This window comes from Ovis canadensis, chromosome 13 (assembly GCF_042477335.2).
Source record: "Ovis canadensis isolate MfBH-ARS-UI-01 breed Bighorn chromosome 13, ARS-UI_OviCan_v2, whole genome shotgun sequence".
Classification (NCBI taxonomy): domain Eukaryota; kingdom Metazoa; phylum Chordata; class Mammalia; order Artiodactyla; family Bovidae; genus Ovis; species Ovis canadensis.
Window position 1 is genome coordinate 48,251,932 of NC_091257.1, and position 20,664 is coordinate 48,272,595.

The following is a 20,664-nucleotide window of genomic DNA, read 5'->3' on the forward strand; positions in this document are numbered from 1 at the left end:
GTTCTGGTCCTTTCATATGAGTAGAATCATATGATACGTGGTCTTTTTTTACAAGCTTTGTTCACTTGGCATTTGATGTCTTCAGTCTCTTCTAATCAAAGCAGATTAAAATTTCATCCTTTAATACAAATTTTAAACATGTTCATTTTTTTCTTGTTTTCTTTCCAGTTTTCAAATACATTATTTTTCATAGTCACCTGAAGTCCTTTTTAGAAATAGGTAGTGTATACATCTTTTAAAAAATTGATAATGTTTCTCTACAGTGTGACTAGAGCATGGATTCAGTAGGATTTTGTAGGCTGATCTAAAGACCTAATCTCTATTTGTCCCAATGTGCCTATGAGAATATGCGTTTTAAAGTTTTCAGTTACTGAATAGTGAGTACAGTTTTGAATATATAATTTGGAAACAAGCTTTGACCTTAGGTTTTCAGACAATGGTATTAAAGTGCTTTACCCACTTTGGAGCAAAGGACATTTCAACACGTTCTGTAAGAAGAGTGTTTAGTAGACAAATTGTCTTAATTTTTTTCCACTGAACATGATTTAGACATTAATTTTTTTTAAATAAAACTGGTTCTTTAAACATTTTTGGAATCTAGGTGAAACACACTTAACATAAAATTAGTCATTAACTATTTTAAGGGCTTCCCTGGTGGCTCAGAGAGTAAAGCGTCTGCCTGCAGTGTGGGAGATCTGGGTTCAATCCCTGTGTCGGGAAGATCCCCTGGAGAAGGAAATGGCAACCCACTCCAGTACTCTTGCCTGGAAAATTCCATGGACAGAGGAGCCTGGTAGGATATAGTCCATGGGGTCGTGAAGAGTTGGACACGACTGAGCGACTTCACTTTCACTTAACTATTTTAAAGTTTGTAATTCAGTGGCTTTGGTGTATTTACAACATGTGCCTAGTTTTAGGACGCTTTCATCAGGAGACCCCTACCCATCAAGCGGGCACTGTACATTTCCCCGCCCCTTCTCCCCTCCCCGCAGTAAGCTCTAGTTTGAAGATCTGTATGGATTTACCTGTCCTGGAAGTTTCATCACTGTGGTTCTTTTTCGACATTATATTCTTCCTCTTGTGTAGAAAGAATCTTTTTATTACATTATTATAAGATGATTAACTGAAGATAAAAGTTTTCTTGGGAGATATTGATTTTGATAGTAACAGTTATTACCCCAAATTGGGAAATGCTTACTTTACTAAATGAATGCAAAATCAGTTACAAATTCTGGAGCCTGCAAAGTGGTTATGAACCTGTGGAAGTTTTCCCAGATTACTCAATGGAACAAATATTTTATTGTTTTCTTGCCTTATTAGGATAAGACAATCTTATTACAGTCTTTTTGGTTCAGCCTTAACCAATTTTGCTAGTTCTTATTAAAACATTCCTGCTTATTTTCAACTTGACGTTTCCTTTGGAGTATCAGCATATTCAGACTAAGAAATATTCGTGTGTGAGTATGGACATTTTTTAGAGGACTAAGAAATATTTGTGTGAGTACGGACAGATTTTAGAGGACTTAACAAAGTTTTTATGAAGTTATTTTAGTAAGCTACACAAACACATTGATGGACTTTGATCCTAAGTGGAGAAAAGTACACCAAATAGTATGAAATAAAAATCTGTCTAAATTCCTTCCTCCAAAGCTCACACCTGAATAGTCAAACCTGTATCCTCCTGCTCATCACTTTTATGTCAGATGCAGAACTTCAGTGTTTAAGAGCTAAAGCTTTATTTTCTCCATCACTGACCTCTTACATTTCTGTTTTAAATGCCTTCTTTTATTTATTTAATTTTATTTTTTGGCTGTACCACACAGCATGCAGGATCTTAACTTCCTGACCAGGGATCAAACCCACACGCCCTGCAGTGGAAGAGAAGAATTATCCGTGTGTTTGGTTTTGCCTGTGCTGGGTCTTTGTTGCTCTGCACGGGCTTCTCTAGTTGCAGCGAGCGGGAGCCTCTCGAGTTGTTGCACCGGCCTCCCACTGTGGTGGCCTCTCTGGCTCCGGGCACAGGCTCTCGGTGCACTGGCTCCTGCCGTTGCGGCATGCGGGGTCTGCATTGCGGCATGCAGAATCTTTCATTGTTGCTCTGTGGCACGTGGGCATCTTCCTGGACCAGGAATGTAACCTGTGTGCCCTGCGTTGGCAGGTGAATTCTTAACCACTGGACTCAGGGAAGTCCCTCTCTTACATTTCTTAGTAATGTGATAGCACAGCTAGTTTGTTGGTTAATTTCTGACCTTTCCATCACTGACCTTCTCTTTTATTTCTTTTCTTAATGCCCTCTTTTATTTAATTTTATTTTTTGGCCGCACCACACAGCTACTTTGTGGGTTAATTACTTCAATAAATATATATTGAGCCCCAGGTTGCTGCTAACCACTGTGCTGGGCGCTGTCATACAGCGATGAGCACAGCAGATCTTGTTCCAGCAAACAGCCTGATGGAGGGTGAGTAAATTATATGTAATAGTGCTTTGCATTAAGTGCAACACAGTAGGCGAACTAGGGGCCGTAGTCATAGGTGGAGGAGCTCCTACTTGAGGGGTTGGGAAAGCTCCTCTAGAGAATGCCTGGTGGTCCGGTGGTTAAGACCCCATGCATCCAATGCAGGAGGGACAGATTCAGTCCCTGGTCGGGGAATTAAAATCCCACATGCCGCTTGTCGCTGCAAAAAAGTGGGGAAAAAACCCCAAAAAACAAAGAGTGTTCTTGCCGCTGAGGGATCCCCCTCTACCCAGCTGCTCAAGCTTGGGAGATTCCTAGCTCTTCCCATCCCTGTCAATGCTGTCTTCTGAATCACTCTCACCTTTGGCCCCTCTTCACTCCTTCACTGGAGAAGGGAATGGCAACCCACTCCAGTATTCTTGCCTGGAGAATTCCATGGACAGAGGAGTCTGATGGGCTACAGTCCACAGGGTCGCAAAGAGTCGGACACGACTGAGCGACTAACACTTTCACTCGCTCACAGCCACTGCCCTGGTCCAGGCCTGAGTGTCTCTTGTGGTAGTAACTAGGAATGTTCCGCTTGAGTCCATTCACCTGCGTCTGCTTCATTCTCTCCGCTGCCTCTGGTTCTTACTACTTCTCCACCTCAGTACGTGGAGAGAACTTAAGGCTCTTGCAGCTGATTCTCCTTTGGCCTCTGTGGCCTCACCGGTCTGTTATCTCCACCCCGCTGTGTTTCCGTGTAGCTCCTCAGTGTCTAGGAAGCTGCTCTGATTCCCTTCCTTCCTCACAGGGGGAGTTAGGTGTGCCTTTCTCACTGCACTTCTCGTTGGTGTGGTCATTGCTTTGCGCCTGTACACTTTGTGGCAGATTTTGTTCTTATGTTCACGTTGGAGTGCTTGCTCCTTAGAGCGCTAGTGTTGGGTCTTGGTCCCTGTGAGAACTTCCTGGGTACTCTGGGCCCTGCCCTTAAACGATGCCTGTACAGGCACGGTTCTGTGCAGTATTGGTCCATTCATAGCTCAGGTAAGAATCCCTGATCCAGAATGTCTTTTCCTCCCTCAGACTCTGGCCATCTGTCACTGCTGCTGTCCCTTCCGTTTCTCTTCCTGTTTTGATGCTGGCATTTCCATCATGTCTCTGCTTTTTCACCCACACGGTTCCAGCTGTGGCGTTTTTAGTAGGCTTACTCCTGCTCCTGTGCTTACACAACCAGGGCCCATCCTTTCAGATTAATGTTACTTAGTTTCTGGATCATTGAAAGTTTTTTTCCCTCCCCTTCTCTGCTTTTGATAGTAAATCGGGAATGTTCTTAACGTCCTGTGCATGTTTTTAACTGTGTAATTGATGTTTTTATTGAGAGGCAATAGAGAGTTCTTACGAAAAGAATCAGACTTGACATATCTAAGGAGAGCCAACCTTATGCTTTGTGAAAAGCAGTGGTCTGGATATTTCCCAAGTTCCCAGTGTATCAAAAGTGAATAATAGTACAGTTTGTCAGCTTTGTCTGTAGATGTGATTTTTTCTTATCAGACCAGGCAAGCATTATCTTTTAGACATTAGTGAGAAAATACTCAATATTTATCTCCCGTACAAGAAAAATTTGGTTGTTTTTCCTAATTAAAGTACATTGAAAACATAGCTGAGGTATGAGTCAAATAGTTAGAAACAAATTCTGAATTGGGAGTCTTTTTTTCCCTGTGTGTGGATATTGTATGTATGTTTTAGTTGAAATAAAATTGACTGCTGTGTCCTGTGTGTACAGTGCTCACTAATGCTGATGATTGCTATAGGCATTAACTCATTTTGATTAAATTGATTTGAATATAGGAGGCTAGAGCAGTGAGAAGCGCTTCTTTAGTCCCACCTGGAAGGATGTTAAGATGATATTTAACTTGAGCACAGCGGCTTTTGCCTTCCTAGGGTGTGATGGTAAAGCCGCGTAACTGGTTTTTGCGTCCACTGACTAATAGATGTAGTTAGTCTAGAGTCCAGTTCACCATGTGATCATATGTTTAATGGAGCATGTAGTGAATTCTTTATGCCACATTAAGGCCAATTCTATGCAGAGTACCGGTTACTTTAATTTATTAAATACAGTCACTGCATTTGTTCCACCTGGTTATTTTTACATCCTGACAAAGTGGGTATCTTAAATAATTTTCAGACTATACTGTTGTACAGTGACAACAAAATAAATAATTCCTTTTCTGTGATATTTATCCTTATAGCACTGTATCCCTTGCTTTGAACAGAAAGTCATAAACCACTTTTCCAGTGCTGACTTGTAGCATTCATATGGAAATCTAGTTTGACTTTACCTTATGGCTGCTGTTACTTGAGAAGACCAAGTGCTTAATTATAAAATAACTGAAAATAACGTTTTTTAACTGAAAATAACTTTACAGAAGTATTAGAAAATTGTATTTTTAACCTATTATACAACTAAACATATTACTACTGACTAATCTTTTCTTTTAAGCTAATATTAGAGTACCAGATCATTTTGATTCAGTTGTATGTAAGAATTTAGACCTCATTGCCTGTATGAGTGATGTATAAACAGTAATACCTCTGTTCCATACCATAGGGTCAAGAGAAATATGGATTATTAAATGTAACAAAAATTACTGAAAATGGAAAAAAGGTTCGGTAAGTACACAAATCATTAATGATATTTTTTATCTGATTGATATAAATAAAAACTATAAATTGTATTCTAGTAGAAGTGATTAATAGTTTCAAAGCATTTCAAATGTATTTTCTAATATTATATATATATATATATAAAAGATTGTTAGGAAGTGTAGCAAAAATTTTCTTTATCTTGACACGTTTCTTAGGGTAAGGTTAAATTCAGAAAGGATAAGGCAGGCAATTCTGAGCAACTATTAGCTTTATTAAAATTCTTTTTCAATAAGTAATAAATGCACATGGCAAAACACAAAGGTACATAGAATAGTCACATCCAGTCACCAGCCATCAGTTCCCTCCCCAGAGGCAACCAGTTAGGTCTAGTGAGATGTACTATTTTCCTCCAGAGATAGGAAAAAAAAAAAAAAATATATATATATATATATATATATGCATAGATTACTTTTAACGATCTTTTAACAGCTTATCTTGGAGATGGTTCTGTTTCATTCCATGTACAGTTGGCACATTGTTTTTAACTTCTGCATGTTGATAGTGTTCTCAGTCGTGTCTGACTCTTTTGTGACCCTATGGACTGTAGCCTGCCAGGCCCCTCTGTCCATGGATTTGTCAGGCAAGAATACTGAATTGGGTTGCCATTTCCTTCTCCAGGGGCTCTTCCCACCCCATGGATGGAACTCTTGCATTGGCAGGCAGATTCTTTGTTTCCCCAGAGCCACCTGGGAAGCCCATAGTTATATGGTTGTATCATAGTTTATTTAATTGTTCTTTGCAAGTATATGCCTGTCTATTGGTAGACATTTAGGACTTTTACATCTTTAGCTATTACAAACAGTATTACACTCAGTGTCTTGCACAGCTCATTTTGTGAGTATGTAGATATGCCTGTAGAATAAATTTTATAGAAGTGGAGTTGCTAAGCCATATGCAGTGGTCCCATTGATACAATTCCAGATTATGCCTCAAGGTCCTCAGTCAGTCCCATTTCCAGGAGCCTGGGTTTTCTCTGCACCTTTGCCAGTTCATTATGTTGTCAGACTCTGATCTTTGCTACTGGAGGTTAGAGAGAAATTGTATTTTTATTTGCATTTCTTTTAGTGGGGTAGAGTGTCACAAACCATATGTATTTCTTTGTTATTGAATTATCAGTTTATACTCTGACTCTCTTTCTCTTGGGTTGTTGGTTTTTTTTTTTTTAATTAATTAGTTAATTTTGGCTGCACTGGGTCTTTGTTGCTGTGTAGGCTTTCTCTAGCTGCAGCAAGAGGGAACTACTCTGGTTGCAGTGAATGAGCTTCTAATGGGAATGGCTTCTCTTACTGTGGAGCACAGGCTCAGTAGTTGTGGCACGTGAGCCTTAGTTGCTCCACTGCTGTGGAATCTTCCCCAGGCCAGGGATCGAACCTGTGTCCTCTGCATTGGCAGGCAGTATTTATCCATTGCGCCACAGGGAAAGTCCAGGTGGTTGGCTTTTTGGGTAATGAATTTAGGAAATTAACTCTTTTTAAGTTACACTTTCTCTGATTAAAAAAAAAAATGTTGAAATGCTGTGGTTTTACAGCCAAAGTGTCAGTTTGTGAAAGAAAGAGTTTAAAATTTACATGCAGTCGAGGTTTTTAGATTTGCTTTAATTGAACTGTCTTTGTCATATTTTTGTACTTAGAAGTTTGTCTCTTAAGTACTCTGAAATAAGATTTTCTACTTTTAGAATCCTTTTCCTAAGAGTATATCTATTTCATTATACTCAAATTTATTCATATTTTGTTGTTCAGTCACTCAGTTTTATCTTGACTCTTTGCAACCCCATGGACTGCAGCACACCCTGTCCATCACCAACTCCCAGAGCTTGCTCAAACTCATGTCCATTGAGTCAGTGATGCCATCCAACAGTCTCATTCTCTGTCGTCCCCTTCTCCTACCTTCAGTCTTTGCCAGCATCAGGGTCTTTTCCAAGCAGTTAGTTCTTTGCATCAGGTGGTCAAAGTATGAGTTTCAGCTTTAGCGTCAGTCCTTCCAGTGAATATTCAGGACTGATTTCCTTTAGGACTGACTGGTTGGATCTCCTTGTAGTCCAAGGGACTCTCAAGAGTCTTCTCCAACACTCCAGTTCAAAAGCATCAGTTCTTGCGTGATCAGCTTTCTTTATAGTCCAATTCTCACATCCATACATGACTACTGGAAAAACCATAGCTTTGACTAGACGGATCTTTGTCAGCAAAGTAATTAATGTCTCTGCTCTTTAATATGTTGTCTAGGTTCAGTCAGTTCAGTTCAGTTCAGTCGCTCAGTCGTGTCTGACTCTTTGCGACCCCATGAATTGCAGCACGCCAGGCCTCCCTGTTCATCACCATCTCATGGAGTTCACTCAGACTCACGTCCATCGAGTCAGTGATGCCATCCAGCCATCTCATCCTCGGTCGTCCCCTTCTCCTCCTGCCCCCAATCCCTCCCAGCATCAGAGTCTTTTCCAATGAGTCAACTCTTCTCATGAGGTGGCCGAAGTACTGGAGCTTCAGCTTTAGCATCATTCCTTCCAAAGAAATCCCAGGGTTGATCTCCTTCAGAATGGACTGGTTGGATCTCCTTGCAGTCCAAGGGACTCTCAAGAGTCTTCTCCAACACCACAGTTCAAATGCATCAATTCTTTGGCGCTCAGCCTTCTTCACAGTCCAACTCTCACATCTATACATGACCACAGGAAAAACCATAGCCTTGACTAGGCAAACCTTAGTCGGCAAAGTACTGTCTCTGCTTTTGAATATGCTGTCTAGGTTGGTCATAACTTTTCTTCCAAGGAGTAAGCGTCTTTTAATTTCATGGCTGCACTCACCATCTGCAGTGATTTTGGAGCCCAAAAAAATAAAGTCTGACACTGTTTCCCCATCTATTTCCCATGAAGTGATGGGACCGGATGCCATGATCTTCATTTTCTGAATGTTGAGCTTTAAGCAAACTTTTCGCTCTCCTCTTTCACTTTCATCAAAAGGCTTTTTAGCTCCTCTTCACTTTCTGCCATAAGGGTGGTGTCATCTGCATATCTGAGGTTATTGATATTTCTCCTGGCAATCTTGATTCCAGCTTGTGTTTCTTCCAGCCCAGCGTTTCTCATGATGTACTCTGCATAGAAGTTAAATAAGCAGGGTGACAATATACAGCCTTGCCGTACTCCTTTTCCTATTTGTAACAGTCTGTCGTTCCATGTCCAGTTCTAACTGTTGCTTCCTGACCTGCATACAGATTTCTCAAGATGCAGGTCAGGTTGTCTGGTATTCCCATCTCTCTCAGAATTTTCCACAGTTTATTGTGATCCACACAGTCAAAGGCTTTGACATAGTTAACAAAGCAGAAATAAATGTTTTTCTGGAACTCTCTTGCTTTTCCATGGTCCAGCGGATGTTGGCAATTTGATCTCTGGTTCCTCTGCCTTTTCTAAAACCAGCTTGAACATCAGGGAGTTCACGGTTCACATATTGCTGAAGCCTGGCTTGGAGAATTTTGAAAATTACTTTACTAGCATGTGAGATGAGTACAATTGTGCAGTAGTTTGAGCACTCTTTTGCATTGCCTTTCTTTGGAATTGGAATGAAAACTGATCTTTTCCAGTCCTGTGACCACTGCTGAGTTTTCCAAATTTGCTGGCATATTGAGTGCAGCACTTTCACAGCATCATCTTTCAGGATTTGAAACAGCTCAACTGGAATTCCGTCACCTCCACTAGCTTTGTTCGTAGTGATGCTTTCTAAGGCCCACTTGACTTCACATTCCAAGATGTCTGGCTCTAGATTAGTGATCACATCATCATGATTATCTGGGTCGTGAAGATCTTTTCTGTACAGTTCTTCCATGTATTCTTGCCACCTCTTGTTAATATCTTCTGCTTCTGTTAGGTCCAGACCATTTCTGTCCTTTATCGAGACCATCTTTGCACGAAATGTTCCCTTGGTATCTCTAATTCTCTTGAAGAGACCTCTAGTCTTTTCCCATTCTGTTGTTTTCCTCTATTTCTTTGCATTGATCGCTGAAGAATGCTTTCTTATCTCTTCTTGCTATTCTTTGGAACTCTGCATTCAGATGCTTATATCTTTCCTTTTCTCCTTTTCTTTTTGCCTCTCTTTTTTTCACAGCTATTTGTAAGGCCTCCCCAGACAGCCGTTTTGCTTTTTTGCATTTCTTTTCCATGGGGATGTTCTTGATCCCTGTCTCCTGTACAGTGTCACGAACCTCATTCCATAGTTCATCAGGCACTCTGTCTATCAGATCTAGGCCCTTAAATCTATTTCTCACTTCTGCTGTATAATCATGCGGGATTTGCTTTAGGTCATACCTGAATGGTCTAGCGGTTTTCTCTACTTTCTTCAATTTGAGTCTGAATTTGGTAATAAGGAGTTCATGATCTGAGCCACAGTCAGCTCCTGGTCTTGTTTTTGTTGACTGTTTAGAGCTTCTCCATCTTTGGCTGCATAGCTTTTCTTCCAAGGAGCAGGCGTCTTTTAATTTCATGGCTGCAGTCACCATCTGCAGTGCTTTTGGAGTCCCCAAAATTAAAGTCTCTCACTGTTTCCATTGTTTCTCCATGTAATTGCCATGAAGTGATGGGATTGGATGCCATGATCTTTGTTTTCTGAGTGTTGAGTTTTAAGCCAGCTTTTTCACTCCTCTTTGACTTTCATGAAGAGGTTCTTTAGTTCTTTGCTTTGTGCCACAAGGATGGTGTCATCTGCATATCTGAGGTTATTGATATTTCTCCCAGTAATCTTGATTCCATCTTGTGCTTCATCCAGCCCGGCATTTGCCGTGATGTACTGTGTATAGAAGTTAAATAAGCAGGGTGACACTATACAACCTTGACGTACTCCTTTCCCAATTTGGATCCAGTCTGTTGTTCTATGTCTGGTTCTAACCATTGCTTCTTGACCTGCATACAGATTTCTCAGGAAGCAGGCAAGGTGGTCTGGTATTCCCATCTCTTGAAGAATTTTCCACAATTTGGTGTGATCTACACAGCCAAAGGCTTTGGCATAATGAATAAAACAGAAATAGATTTTTTTTGGACGTCTCTTGCTTTTTCTATGCTCCAACGGATGTTGGCAATTTGATCTCTGGTTCCTCTGCTTTTTCTAAATCCAGCTTGAACCTTTGGAAGTTCATGGTTCATGTACTGTTGAAGCCTGCCTTGGAGAATTTCTAGCATTACTTTGCTAGCATATAAGATGAGTGCAACTGTGTGGTAGTTTGAGCATTCTTTGGCATTGCCTTTCTTTGGGATTGGAATGAAAACTGACCTTTTCCAGTCCTGTGGCCACTGCTGAGTTTTCCAAATTCGTTGGCATACTGAGTGCAGCATTTTCACAGCATACTGTTTCTGTCCTTTATTGTTCCCATCTTTGCATGAAATGTTCCCTTGGTATCTCTGATTTTCTTGAAGAGATCTCTAGTCTTTCCCATTCTATTGTTTTCCTCTAGTTTCTTGCATTGATCACTGAAGAGGGCTTTCTTATCTTTCTCTGCTATTCTTTGGAACTCTGCATTCAAGTTGTATGTCTTTCCTTTTATCCTTTGCCTTTGACTTCCCTTCTTTTCCCAGCTATTTGTAAGGCCTCCTCAGACAACCATTTTGCCTTTTTGTATTTTTTTTTTCTTGGAGATGGTCTTGATCCCTGCCTCCTGTACATTGTCACAAACCTCCGTCCATAGTTCTTCAGGCACTCTGTCTATCAGATCTAATCCCTTGAATCTATTTGTCACTTCCACTGTATAATCGTAAGGGATTTGATTTAGGCCATATCTGAATGATTTAGTGGTTTCCCCTACTTCAGTTTAAGTCTGAATTTGGCAATAAGCAGTTCATGATCTGAGCCACAGTTCCCAGTCTTTTGTTTTTTTGCTGACTGTATAGAGCTTCTCCATCTTTGGCTGCAAAGAATATAATCAGTCTGATTTTGGTATTGACCATCTGATGATGTCCATGTGTAGAGTCTTCTCTTGTGTTGTTGGAGGAGGGTGTTTGCTATGACCAGTGCGTTCTCTTGGCAAAACTGTCAGCCTTTGCCCTGCTTCATGCTGTACTCCAAGGCCAGATTTACCTGTTACTCCAGGTATCTCTTGACTTCCCACTTTTGCATTCCAGTCCCCTATGATGAAAAGAACATCTTTTTTGGGTGTTAGTTCTAGAAAGTCTTGTAGGTCCTCATAGAACCATTCAGCTTCTTCGGCGTTACTGTTTTGGGCATAGACTTGGATTACTGTGATATTGAATTGTTTGGCTTGGAAATGAACAGAGATCATTCTGTCGTTCTTGAGATTGCACCCTGGTGCTGCATTTTGGACTCTTTTGTTGACTTTGATGGCTACTCCATTTCTTCTAAGGAGTATAATGGTCATCTGAATTAAATTTGCCCATTCCAATCCATTTTAGTTCACTGATTCCTAAAATGTCGATGTTCACTCTTGCCATCTCCTGTTTGACCGCTTCTAATTTACCTTGATTCATGACCTAACATTCCGGTTCCTATGCAGTATTGTTCTTTACAGCTTCAGACTTTACTTCCATCACCAGTCACACCCACAACTGGGCACTGTTTTTGCTTTGGCTCCATCTCTTATTCTTTCTGGAGTTATTTCTCCGGTCTTCTCCAGTAGCATATTGGGCACCTACCGACCTGGGGAGTTCATCTTTCAGTGTCGTATCTTTTTTGCCTTTTCATACTGTTCATCAGGTTCTCAAGGCAAGAATACTGAAGTGGTTTGCCATTCCCTTCTCCAGTGGACCATGTTTTGTCAGAACTCTCCACCATGACCCTTCCGTCTTGGGTGGCCCTACAGAGCATGGCTCATAGTTTCATTGAGTTAGACAAGGCTCTGGTCCATGTGATCAGTTTGGTTAGTTTTCTGTGACTCTGGTTTTCATTCTTTCTGCCCTCTGATGGATAAGGATCAGAGGCTTAAATGGAAGCTTCCTTTTGGGAGAGACTGACTTTTTCATACTCAGTTATGTTAAAATTCATGGGTCTGTGTTGCGTTTTGCATGAATCTTTTACCTGTGCATATTTTGTAGCATCTTGTAGGTCATTTGGAAAATACCAGTTTATGAAGTTTGCTGAGTTTTCAAATGTTGGCACATTTTATTTTATGATATCAAAGAATCACAAATCAATATTATCATTGTCAAAGTCACTAAATTTTGGAATATTGTCAACCTTACCGTGGCATAAGTGCTGAATTTTCCAAAATTCTGCTTTCTGTTTGACAGCTTTAATTTGTTATTGTCAACATATACTATCATTTATTTTCCTTGAAATGACAGGCTCTCTTCATCCGTTTTTGAGATAATGTCTACCTGCCAAAAGTCAAGTTTAAATAATCACAGTGTATCACAGCCAGTTGTTTTTTTTTTTAGGGAAAAAAAAATTGGTTCCATGAAAAAAATGTGACTAATTTCTGCCTGCAACTCAGTCACACAGACCTCAAGGGAACTATCATTCAGTCAGTATTCAAATATCCATTATTTATCCTGAGGTATACATTCCACAGTTTTTCTGATTTTGAAAAGTAAACTCAAAAAGCTTATTTAAAGTGGAAGTATATTTGAAGTGGAAATATATTTTAGCATTTTTCAGAGAGGTTAGTAGATACTATCTAAATAAATATAAGATTGAATATAAAATAAATTTAGAAATGAAAATAAATCCTTCCAAAATATGTTGCTCATTGAAAGAAAAATGTGCTCAGAGTGAAGCACAAAGCAAAATCCGGCTCAGTCTTAAAAGAGAGCTCTGAAAAACGATTTAGAAAAATTAAACACAAAGGCATATCAAAGGAATATGAGAATATCCATTTCCATAGAGAAAGTAGATAGTTTCAACTAAGGGGGATCACTAACATCTTTAAAATGATAAAGCCCTATGCATCAACTCAGTGAAAACCTAATCATTAGAAATAGTTCAAGTAAGGAGTATGACTATTAGCAAAACAGGAAATAAAAGGAAAAATAGAGACTCCATGGGAGTAAACTTTATTTTACTTTTCAAGGTCAGGTAGATGTAAAAAGTTGTAAAATAACAAAGTAGGTGTAATTGATAGATACTGAATTCTACATTCTGCAAATGGAGAATAAACCTTCTTAGGAGTGTCTATAAAGTTTTCACAAAACATGCCATATGTTTGGCTGTAAGGTAAGCCTTAAATTCCTTTGGAAGATATATTTGATGTTCATTTTAGCCTGCCAGCAATTACATCACCTAGGTAAATATTTTTACCTCTAGATTAGGGATTGAAAGAGAAATGAGGCCTTTCCTTTGCACATTTCTGTGCTCAGAATTTTGATAGAGTATGTGTGTTGATTTTATAATTTAGAAAAGTTTTTGAATGCCTCACTTTAGTAACCTTAGTGATGATCATTCAGCATGGAATTTAGAATGTACCTACTGCCTAGTCCTTACCTAGTGCAGCCTCATTAGGGGAAGGGTGGTAACTAAGACATATAAAATAATCTACAGTGAATTAGGTAAGATAATCCTGTTTGTCTACTTTTTGAGTGTGAATAAGAATTCTTGCCAAATGTAGCATTCCGTTCATATGATTTTGAATTAGTGTCCTTGGTCACAGATGTGCTTGCTAGATTACTCCCATGTGAACATGATTAGATGGGTAGTTATTCTGATAATCTGTATCTCTAATTTACTTCATTTGCTTTGGGGATATAAAATGATTGTAGTTTCCATTTGAATTATATCTCCAGTAAAAACAATAAGAATGTCAGTAATGAGTATAAATTGTGGACCACATTGATATCAGTGAAGTAGATTTTAATTTTTTAAGTTTGGTTGGAAAAATAGGATATGGAGTTCTCATTGGCCATCTTTTCATCACAGAAAGAATTGGTTGTCTTCTTGGGCCGTTTTGCAGGGTTCATCTTTACTTTTCACCAAAACCCAAGGAAGTAGCACAAGTTGGGTAAGTATTTCTTTTCTTTGGAGGCTTTACACATTTGAATTATGTGGACAGTATTGCACTTGAATTTCATAAGGTAGTCCAGAGTCCTTAACTACCACTCATGTGCAAATAAATGAGGCTTTCTTAGTTAAAGACGCATTTTCACTTATAAGAGAAACAAAAGGGCCACTTAGAAAAGTTGACTTGTATTGTTAAAATCCTGACTTTGCTCTTTTAGGTATTTAGTTAGAAAATAAGCTGTCATGTGGCAAGCCCCACCTTGATATGTGACCTGACACTTGGATACTAGTCAGGTTTCCATGTCTATATATGATATCAGCCCCGCTTTCAGAAGAAAATAAAATGTTACTATTACTTGTGGAACTTTGAAGTTGTTTGTATATTTGAGTGTTTACTACTGTTAATTCTTGGTTATTTATAATACAAATACCAAAAATTATAATTTGTGACATACCATAATAGGTTAGCACTTTTTGAATCCTGAAAATGTATGAGATACTGTTCTAAGTATAGAGGATGGAAAAAAAAAAAAGTATAGAGGATGGGGTGTGTGTGTGTATGTATATATCTGTATTATTCTCTTACCTTTGGGGGAATACTGTTTGTCATCCCCTCTCCCTCTGTTGGAGATGAGAAAATGAGGTGTGAAACAGTTCAGTGACTCGCTCAAAGTTTTAGAGCTACGTAAGTGACAGATCTGTGTACCATTTTGGCTCCAGAGTCCATGCTCTGGATATGTCCAAAAAGATTTAAAAATGAAATTAAGCTAATATCTTCCGTCTGCTTTATATCCTACCTTAATGAATATTTCTTAAAATTACTCAGTTACTTTAAAATGACTAGGATCTGTTGGCCTTATCTTTGACAAAAGAGAAATCCATTTGTAAAATCAAAGCAAATCTTTAGTCACATACCTTTACAGTCATGTAACATTGTTCAGAGCATGCTAGTCCTCAAGTACCATGATGTGGTAACCTCCAAAACTGTTGGGTTGAGTGCAGATAGGAACTTTCTGGAATATTTCTTCTCTTTTGCTTCTCTGAGGCTTTGATTTGCTCTCTGGTCTGCCAGTACAGTGGAACTGACCTGTGATATGCTTATCCACATTAAAGGATTGAAATTTTTATTTGACTTGTCTTAAAGTAAATTGATAATTATTTTTCCTTTGTCACCTGAGGTGAAGCATATGGTACTTTTTTGTTATATTAACGCATTTCTAGAAGACGATGCATTTATTTATTCTTCCTACTTGTGGCTCAACTTTTATTTGAAATTGAGTGAAGAAAGTGAATGAAAGCAATGGAGAAGCAATTAGAGATTAATAAAAAATTCCTGAAGAAAGTTGGATAACGATCATTTATTTGATAATTACCAATCCCTAAAGATTGCAAGTTGTAGTATATACAGATAAAACAAGTACATAGATCACTGTGGTAAGTGAGGCATCATTGAGGTAGGCAGATACGTCCGTGCTGCTAATTTGCTTCAGTCGGATCTGACTCTTTGCAGCCCTGTGGACTGTAGCTCGCCAAACTCCTCTGTCCATGGGATTTTCTAGGTGAGACTACTGGAGTGGGTAGCTGTTTTCCTTTTTTGAGGGATCTTCCCCACACAAGGATCAAACCTATGTCTCTTATGTCTCCTGCACTGGCAGGCAGGTTCTTCACCCCTGGCGCCACTGTGACTTAAAGAAAATGATTTTTTTTTTCTAATTAGGGGATGTTAAGTGAATACCCCAGCACAGAACCATTAGTATAGACTAATGGTTGCATTTTAAGAAGGGCTCTTGAAGACTTTACATAAATCAGAACTCATAATTAAAACTAATGCCAGCGGAGGGCATAGGGTATTTCTGTTCATCATCTCAAGTTGGGTTACTGCATTACCATGTGATAATAGCAGAAACATAGTTTAAAATTCACTGAGCTCACCAATTTTGAAATTGTGAAATTCTTAATAGCGTTTTAACTTTAGAGATTCAGTATTTGAGTTTTTGCCTTTAAATGAAATTTTGTTAATATATTGTCAGTAATATATTACGATAATCATTTCAGATTGATATAATTCAATAAAACATAGTCACACTGTGTTTTATAGTCTTACAAACTAAACAGATGTGGGATATGATAAAATGCTTGCTTATGCAGTCAATTCTTAATTTTTATTATATGGCTAACAAAAAAGTCTCAAACCACCTTGCTTTTTCTTCCCATATGTAACACATAATAAGGAAATTGAAACTAATTTAAGTGGCCTAAGTAAAAGCAAATAAAATTATTCAAATTAAAAAATGTGTAAGTATATGTAATATATTTTGGTGTATATAGCACTCATAAATATTAAAAATTGAGGAAATATGCAAGATGCTTTTTAATTAACTGTAATTAGGATTGTTCACAAAGGATTTGAAAGACTCCTAGCTTTGTTTCTCTACTCAGTCACCAGCTAGATCTATCACAAATAAAATATGTCCTGTTTATACAGTGAAATCATGTCTTACCTGAGGCTGGCATGTAAGCCAAAAAGACAAGAATCACCTCCAGTGAAAATTTCCATTGAGTGTAACCTAGGAAGATGCTGTCAGGGGTCAGTCTCTGGCAGAGTCAGTTTTTCCCTTTGCTGTTGGAAGACATTATGTTTCCTTCAGTTGGGCTCAGATGGTTTGTTCCAGGGCCGTGTTGGAGATGTATGATTCCTTACAGATTAGTTTCATACTAAGTGCAAAAACCTCTGCTGATATCTCCTGGAAGAAATAGCCAATTCAGATCTTACACTCACTCCTGGGCATATACGCATTGATGGGATGCTGAGCAAAACCATCCATACTATTTGAGCCTCTGTTTTTAGAAAACCATTCACGCTTTGTATTTATTTTTGATTTCATGGGTAGTTAAGATGGAGCAAATGGAATGTGCACACGCTCCCCGTAAGATAACATCACACCAGTGCACATCATCCAGAATCCAGCCAGCCTCTCCTTCTCCTTTGGGATGGAGAGACATCACTTGTTTCCTGGAAAGTATTAGTTGTCCCATGGGTTGTTAGATCAGTAACTTAAATTATACTTGTCTTTTTCTTACCTCCTTTCACCTTATTTGTTCAGCGGGTCATAGCAACACCCCCCACCTCCAGCTCGTCTCCAGACCTCGCCAGGTGTTCCCTGGGTGACAGCCTTGCCTCTGGTAGAGAGCCACAGTCCCTGAGTAAGGGGAAAGCGAGCTGGACGGTAGGGCCTCTCCTCAGAGAGATCTTAGACAGGAACCAGAGTACGTGGCCCTGCCAGCCACAGGGAGGAGGCTCAAGGCTTTGTGAGGAGGGGCTGTACGACTCATCTCTGTTACCCCCCAAGTCTTCCCTTGGTGGGTAACAAGTCTGTTAAGGGAGGACAGGTCTGTTCAAAGTAAGTTGTAAAAAGCATTCATCTCAAAGATAAGCGTGAATTGATAGAATGACAAAGTCAGAAAATGCCCTGAGGTAAATTCTAGGGCTTTTGGAGAATATTTTGGAGACGTAGCCTTGCCTGTGTTGTGTCTGCTTGCAGAGTTGTATTTTTGTCCCGCCTGGTTCCATTGTGGTTTTCTCTTGTATGTCATTTTGCCATTGTGCACTGTAATGACATCGTCATTTTCTTCCCTCTTCCCATCAAGTCATTCTGCCAGCAGGGCTCAGTCTCTGAGCTCCTGCTCTCGCTGCTTTCCTCCTGGAAACTCTCTGTCCGCCGCCGGCCTGCTGTCACATATGTAAAATCTGATCCTGTTTCTGCTGCCACTGTATGTGTTCTTGTTGCATGTCCCTTGCCACAGCAGTTCTGTTTTCTTTTCCATGAATGCATTGGGGCGATGATTACAGTAGAGAAAAGCAGGACTGGGTTTTGAGGAATAATGGATAGCAAACATGAAATTTTGCTGACCACAGTAGAGCATTTTTATAGCATTCCTTGTCATGTCATTGTATTTGGTTACTGTAACTTATTTGGTTGGTTATTTATATCTTAGCTTATAACTATCTACCAAGCATGTCATGATGACAAGTTAAACTGTATTAAATTTTTATCATTTTGTTAAATGTATCCATTTAAGTTTTATAACTTTGGAAATACATCAGATTTGCTCAGAAAGTTATCTGTGCCCATCATAGCTTTGTGATTTAATTACAGTGATTTTTAAATTACAATGTGAATTAATTTTAATGTTTTTTTTGAATGACAAAAGGTATAAGAAGGCAGAGGCTCTGTGGAATTTTAAAAATTTGTTTTGTGATTTTCTTAATTGTTCTACTAGTTCCATGAAATAGTCTGAATTTTGTTTTGATTCCACTAATAAATCCCATATAATACCTTGAGTTTTGTTTAGTTATGTCACCTATAGTATTTAAGACCAACTGAAAAGATGTAGTAAAAGGAAACAGATGAGTTGAAGCATTTATTAAAAGTGAAATTACAAATGTTGTCACTGATGCTATGAATAGTGAATAAGTTATCACAAGGTTGGTGGGTAAGATTCATTTCTGATGACAAATAGAATTTGAAAATATTTTAGCAAGTGAGATTTTCTATAACAAATCTTTATGAACTTGAAGACTACAATTCATCAGCCTGTACGGATTTTTTAAACCCCCAAATCCTACAGTAACATAGGAATGCTATTTTCTATTCTCAGTTAATAGATGAAACAGAAATTTAAGTTAATGATGGCAATATATAGAGTAGGTCTGTATTTAACATACATTTTTCTGCTGCTTACTAACCTTTTCCTTATCTGGTTAACAAAATATAATAGCCAACTAAGTGCTGCTTCTTCTTAAACCACCCATGTTCACTGTCTTCCTGATCTGTTCACCTTTCCTTTGTCAATTGCTGAGGCTTTAGAGAATCCGGCTCCAGCTTTTATTTCCAATAAAGGCTGAATAAAAGAACATGGGGCTCAGGATTTTGTTTTTACAAGTTATTGTTAGTTGTTGACAACATGAAGAGTCAATAAGGAAATAACCTTTGAAAGTACAGAATCAGGTTTAGAGAATGTTTATTCGGTAGAAAAGAACTTGGTTATCTGCCAGATGTTATTTATATGTATATAAGAATATGACCTTTTGAACATGTCATTTTACATAATTATGGATAGTTTAGAATAAATTCAAAAAAATAGAATTGCTCAGCCACAGTGTACATGTATTTATAAATTTGAAAATATAGTATTAGCAATTTTTCCTCTCCAGGAATTCTGGTTTATAGCCCACTTGAAAATGAGGGCCTATTACTCTCTAGCCTCACCAGTGTAATTTTTCATCAAACTTTTTGTTGTTGTTTTTATACTAATGGGTGAAAAAAGATTTTAGCGTGGCTTTACTTTGTATTTTTCTTATAATGATGGAGGTTGAGCCATTTTGTTTCCTTTTAAATGAACTGTATGTAATCATGTCTTACAAACATTTTTCAATTTCAAGTAGGAATTGTTATTTTATGATATAAAAAGAGAAGAATTTGAGGTAACCCTCCGTTTCATTTATTGTTAATAATACAAAATTGGTCTTAATTCTTCTTGGATGCATGTATGTACATGAGTATAACAAAGGTTTTTCCTTTTTTCCGAAACGAAGTTTGGGAGTAATCAGTCCAAACCAGAGTTCACGGTGGACCTTAAGGGAGCGACCATCGAGATGGCTTCAAAGGATAAATCCAGCAAAAAGAATGTATTTGAGGTAATAAATTATTGTCTAAGTATAATCCTTATTCTTAACCATAGTAATTTTATGTTCTGAGCTATTGGGGAAGTTGTCTTTCAGTGTGACTAGTTAAGGCAGAGTTAGTCATTAAGTCAGTTTGTATTTGACTTAACTTTTAAGTCAAAAAAGCTGGTGTAAAGATCTAGCTTTATTTGCGTAAGTGATTAGATCTCAGACTTTATATTACAAGCCTTTGTTCCAAGTCTTCAATTTCCCTAGCAACAGTAAAAGGTGTGGTTCCCTTTACCCACAAAATCCAATATTAAAAAGTAAGTTAAAGCCTTCCCAGTGTCATTAAAAAGCTCCCCACAGTAACACATACTTATTGCTGCCTAAGAGACCACCCCAAACTCAGTAGCACAAGAAAAGATGCACGTTGTTTGCTCAGTTTGGCCTGCCCGGAGCGGAGTGGTGGTTCTGACCTCACCCAGGTCCGGTCACCAGGCTTCAGTCATCCAGCAGCTTGAGTAGGGCTGAACAGTCTAGTTACCCTCTCTGGGCTCAGTGCTCACTGCTGGCTGGGCTCCTTCTCACTGGCTCTCTCCTTGTTCAGTGGAGCGACTCTAGGCTTCTTCACATTCAGGGCCAGAGTGGGAGCCTCGGGGCTTCTTGAGATCTGGACAAAGAGTCAAACACCAGTGTGCTCTGCGTCTTAAAGCAAGTCAGGTGGCCGGCCGAAAATTCAGGGTCCCCCTGCTGGTGGAGGAGCCGCGGTCACACTGTGTGTGGAGAGCAGAGGGGTGTTCATACCAGCTTTGCAGATGGCCTTCCTTTAGAGTCTCCTGTCTCAGGCCTTTCCTCCTGTTGTCCAGAGGGATTGGAAGAGTTGACGTTTCCCTAGTGGAACCTAAGTGTTTCTGTCCTGTGGATTTTTACTCCT

The 20,664-nt window shown here is 38.9% G+C and overlaps 1 protein-coding gene across 26 annotated transcripts in view; it reads left to right on the plus strand.

Moving 5' to 3' along the window:
• The window catches only part of ARHGAP12 (Rho GTPase activating protein 12), a 117,644-nt gene that overhangs the window by 82,510 nt on the left and 14,470 nt on the right, over nucleotides 1-20,664 (plus strand). For all 26 annotated transcript variants that reach the window (XM_069547669.1, XM_069547676.1, XM_069547679.1 and 23 more), the window contains 3 exons: nucleotides 5,047-5,108; nucleotides 13,982-14,063; nucleotides 19,659-19,760. In XM_069547669.1, the coding sequence (XP_069403770.1) occupies nucleotides 5,047-5,108; nucleotides 13,982-14,063; nucleotides 19,659-19,760 (246 nt within the window). The remainder of the gene's footprint in view (nucleotides 1-5,046; nucleotides 5,109-13,981; nucleotides 14,064-19,658; nucleotides 19,761-20,664) is intronic.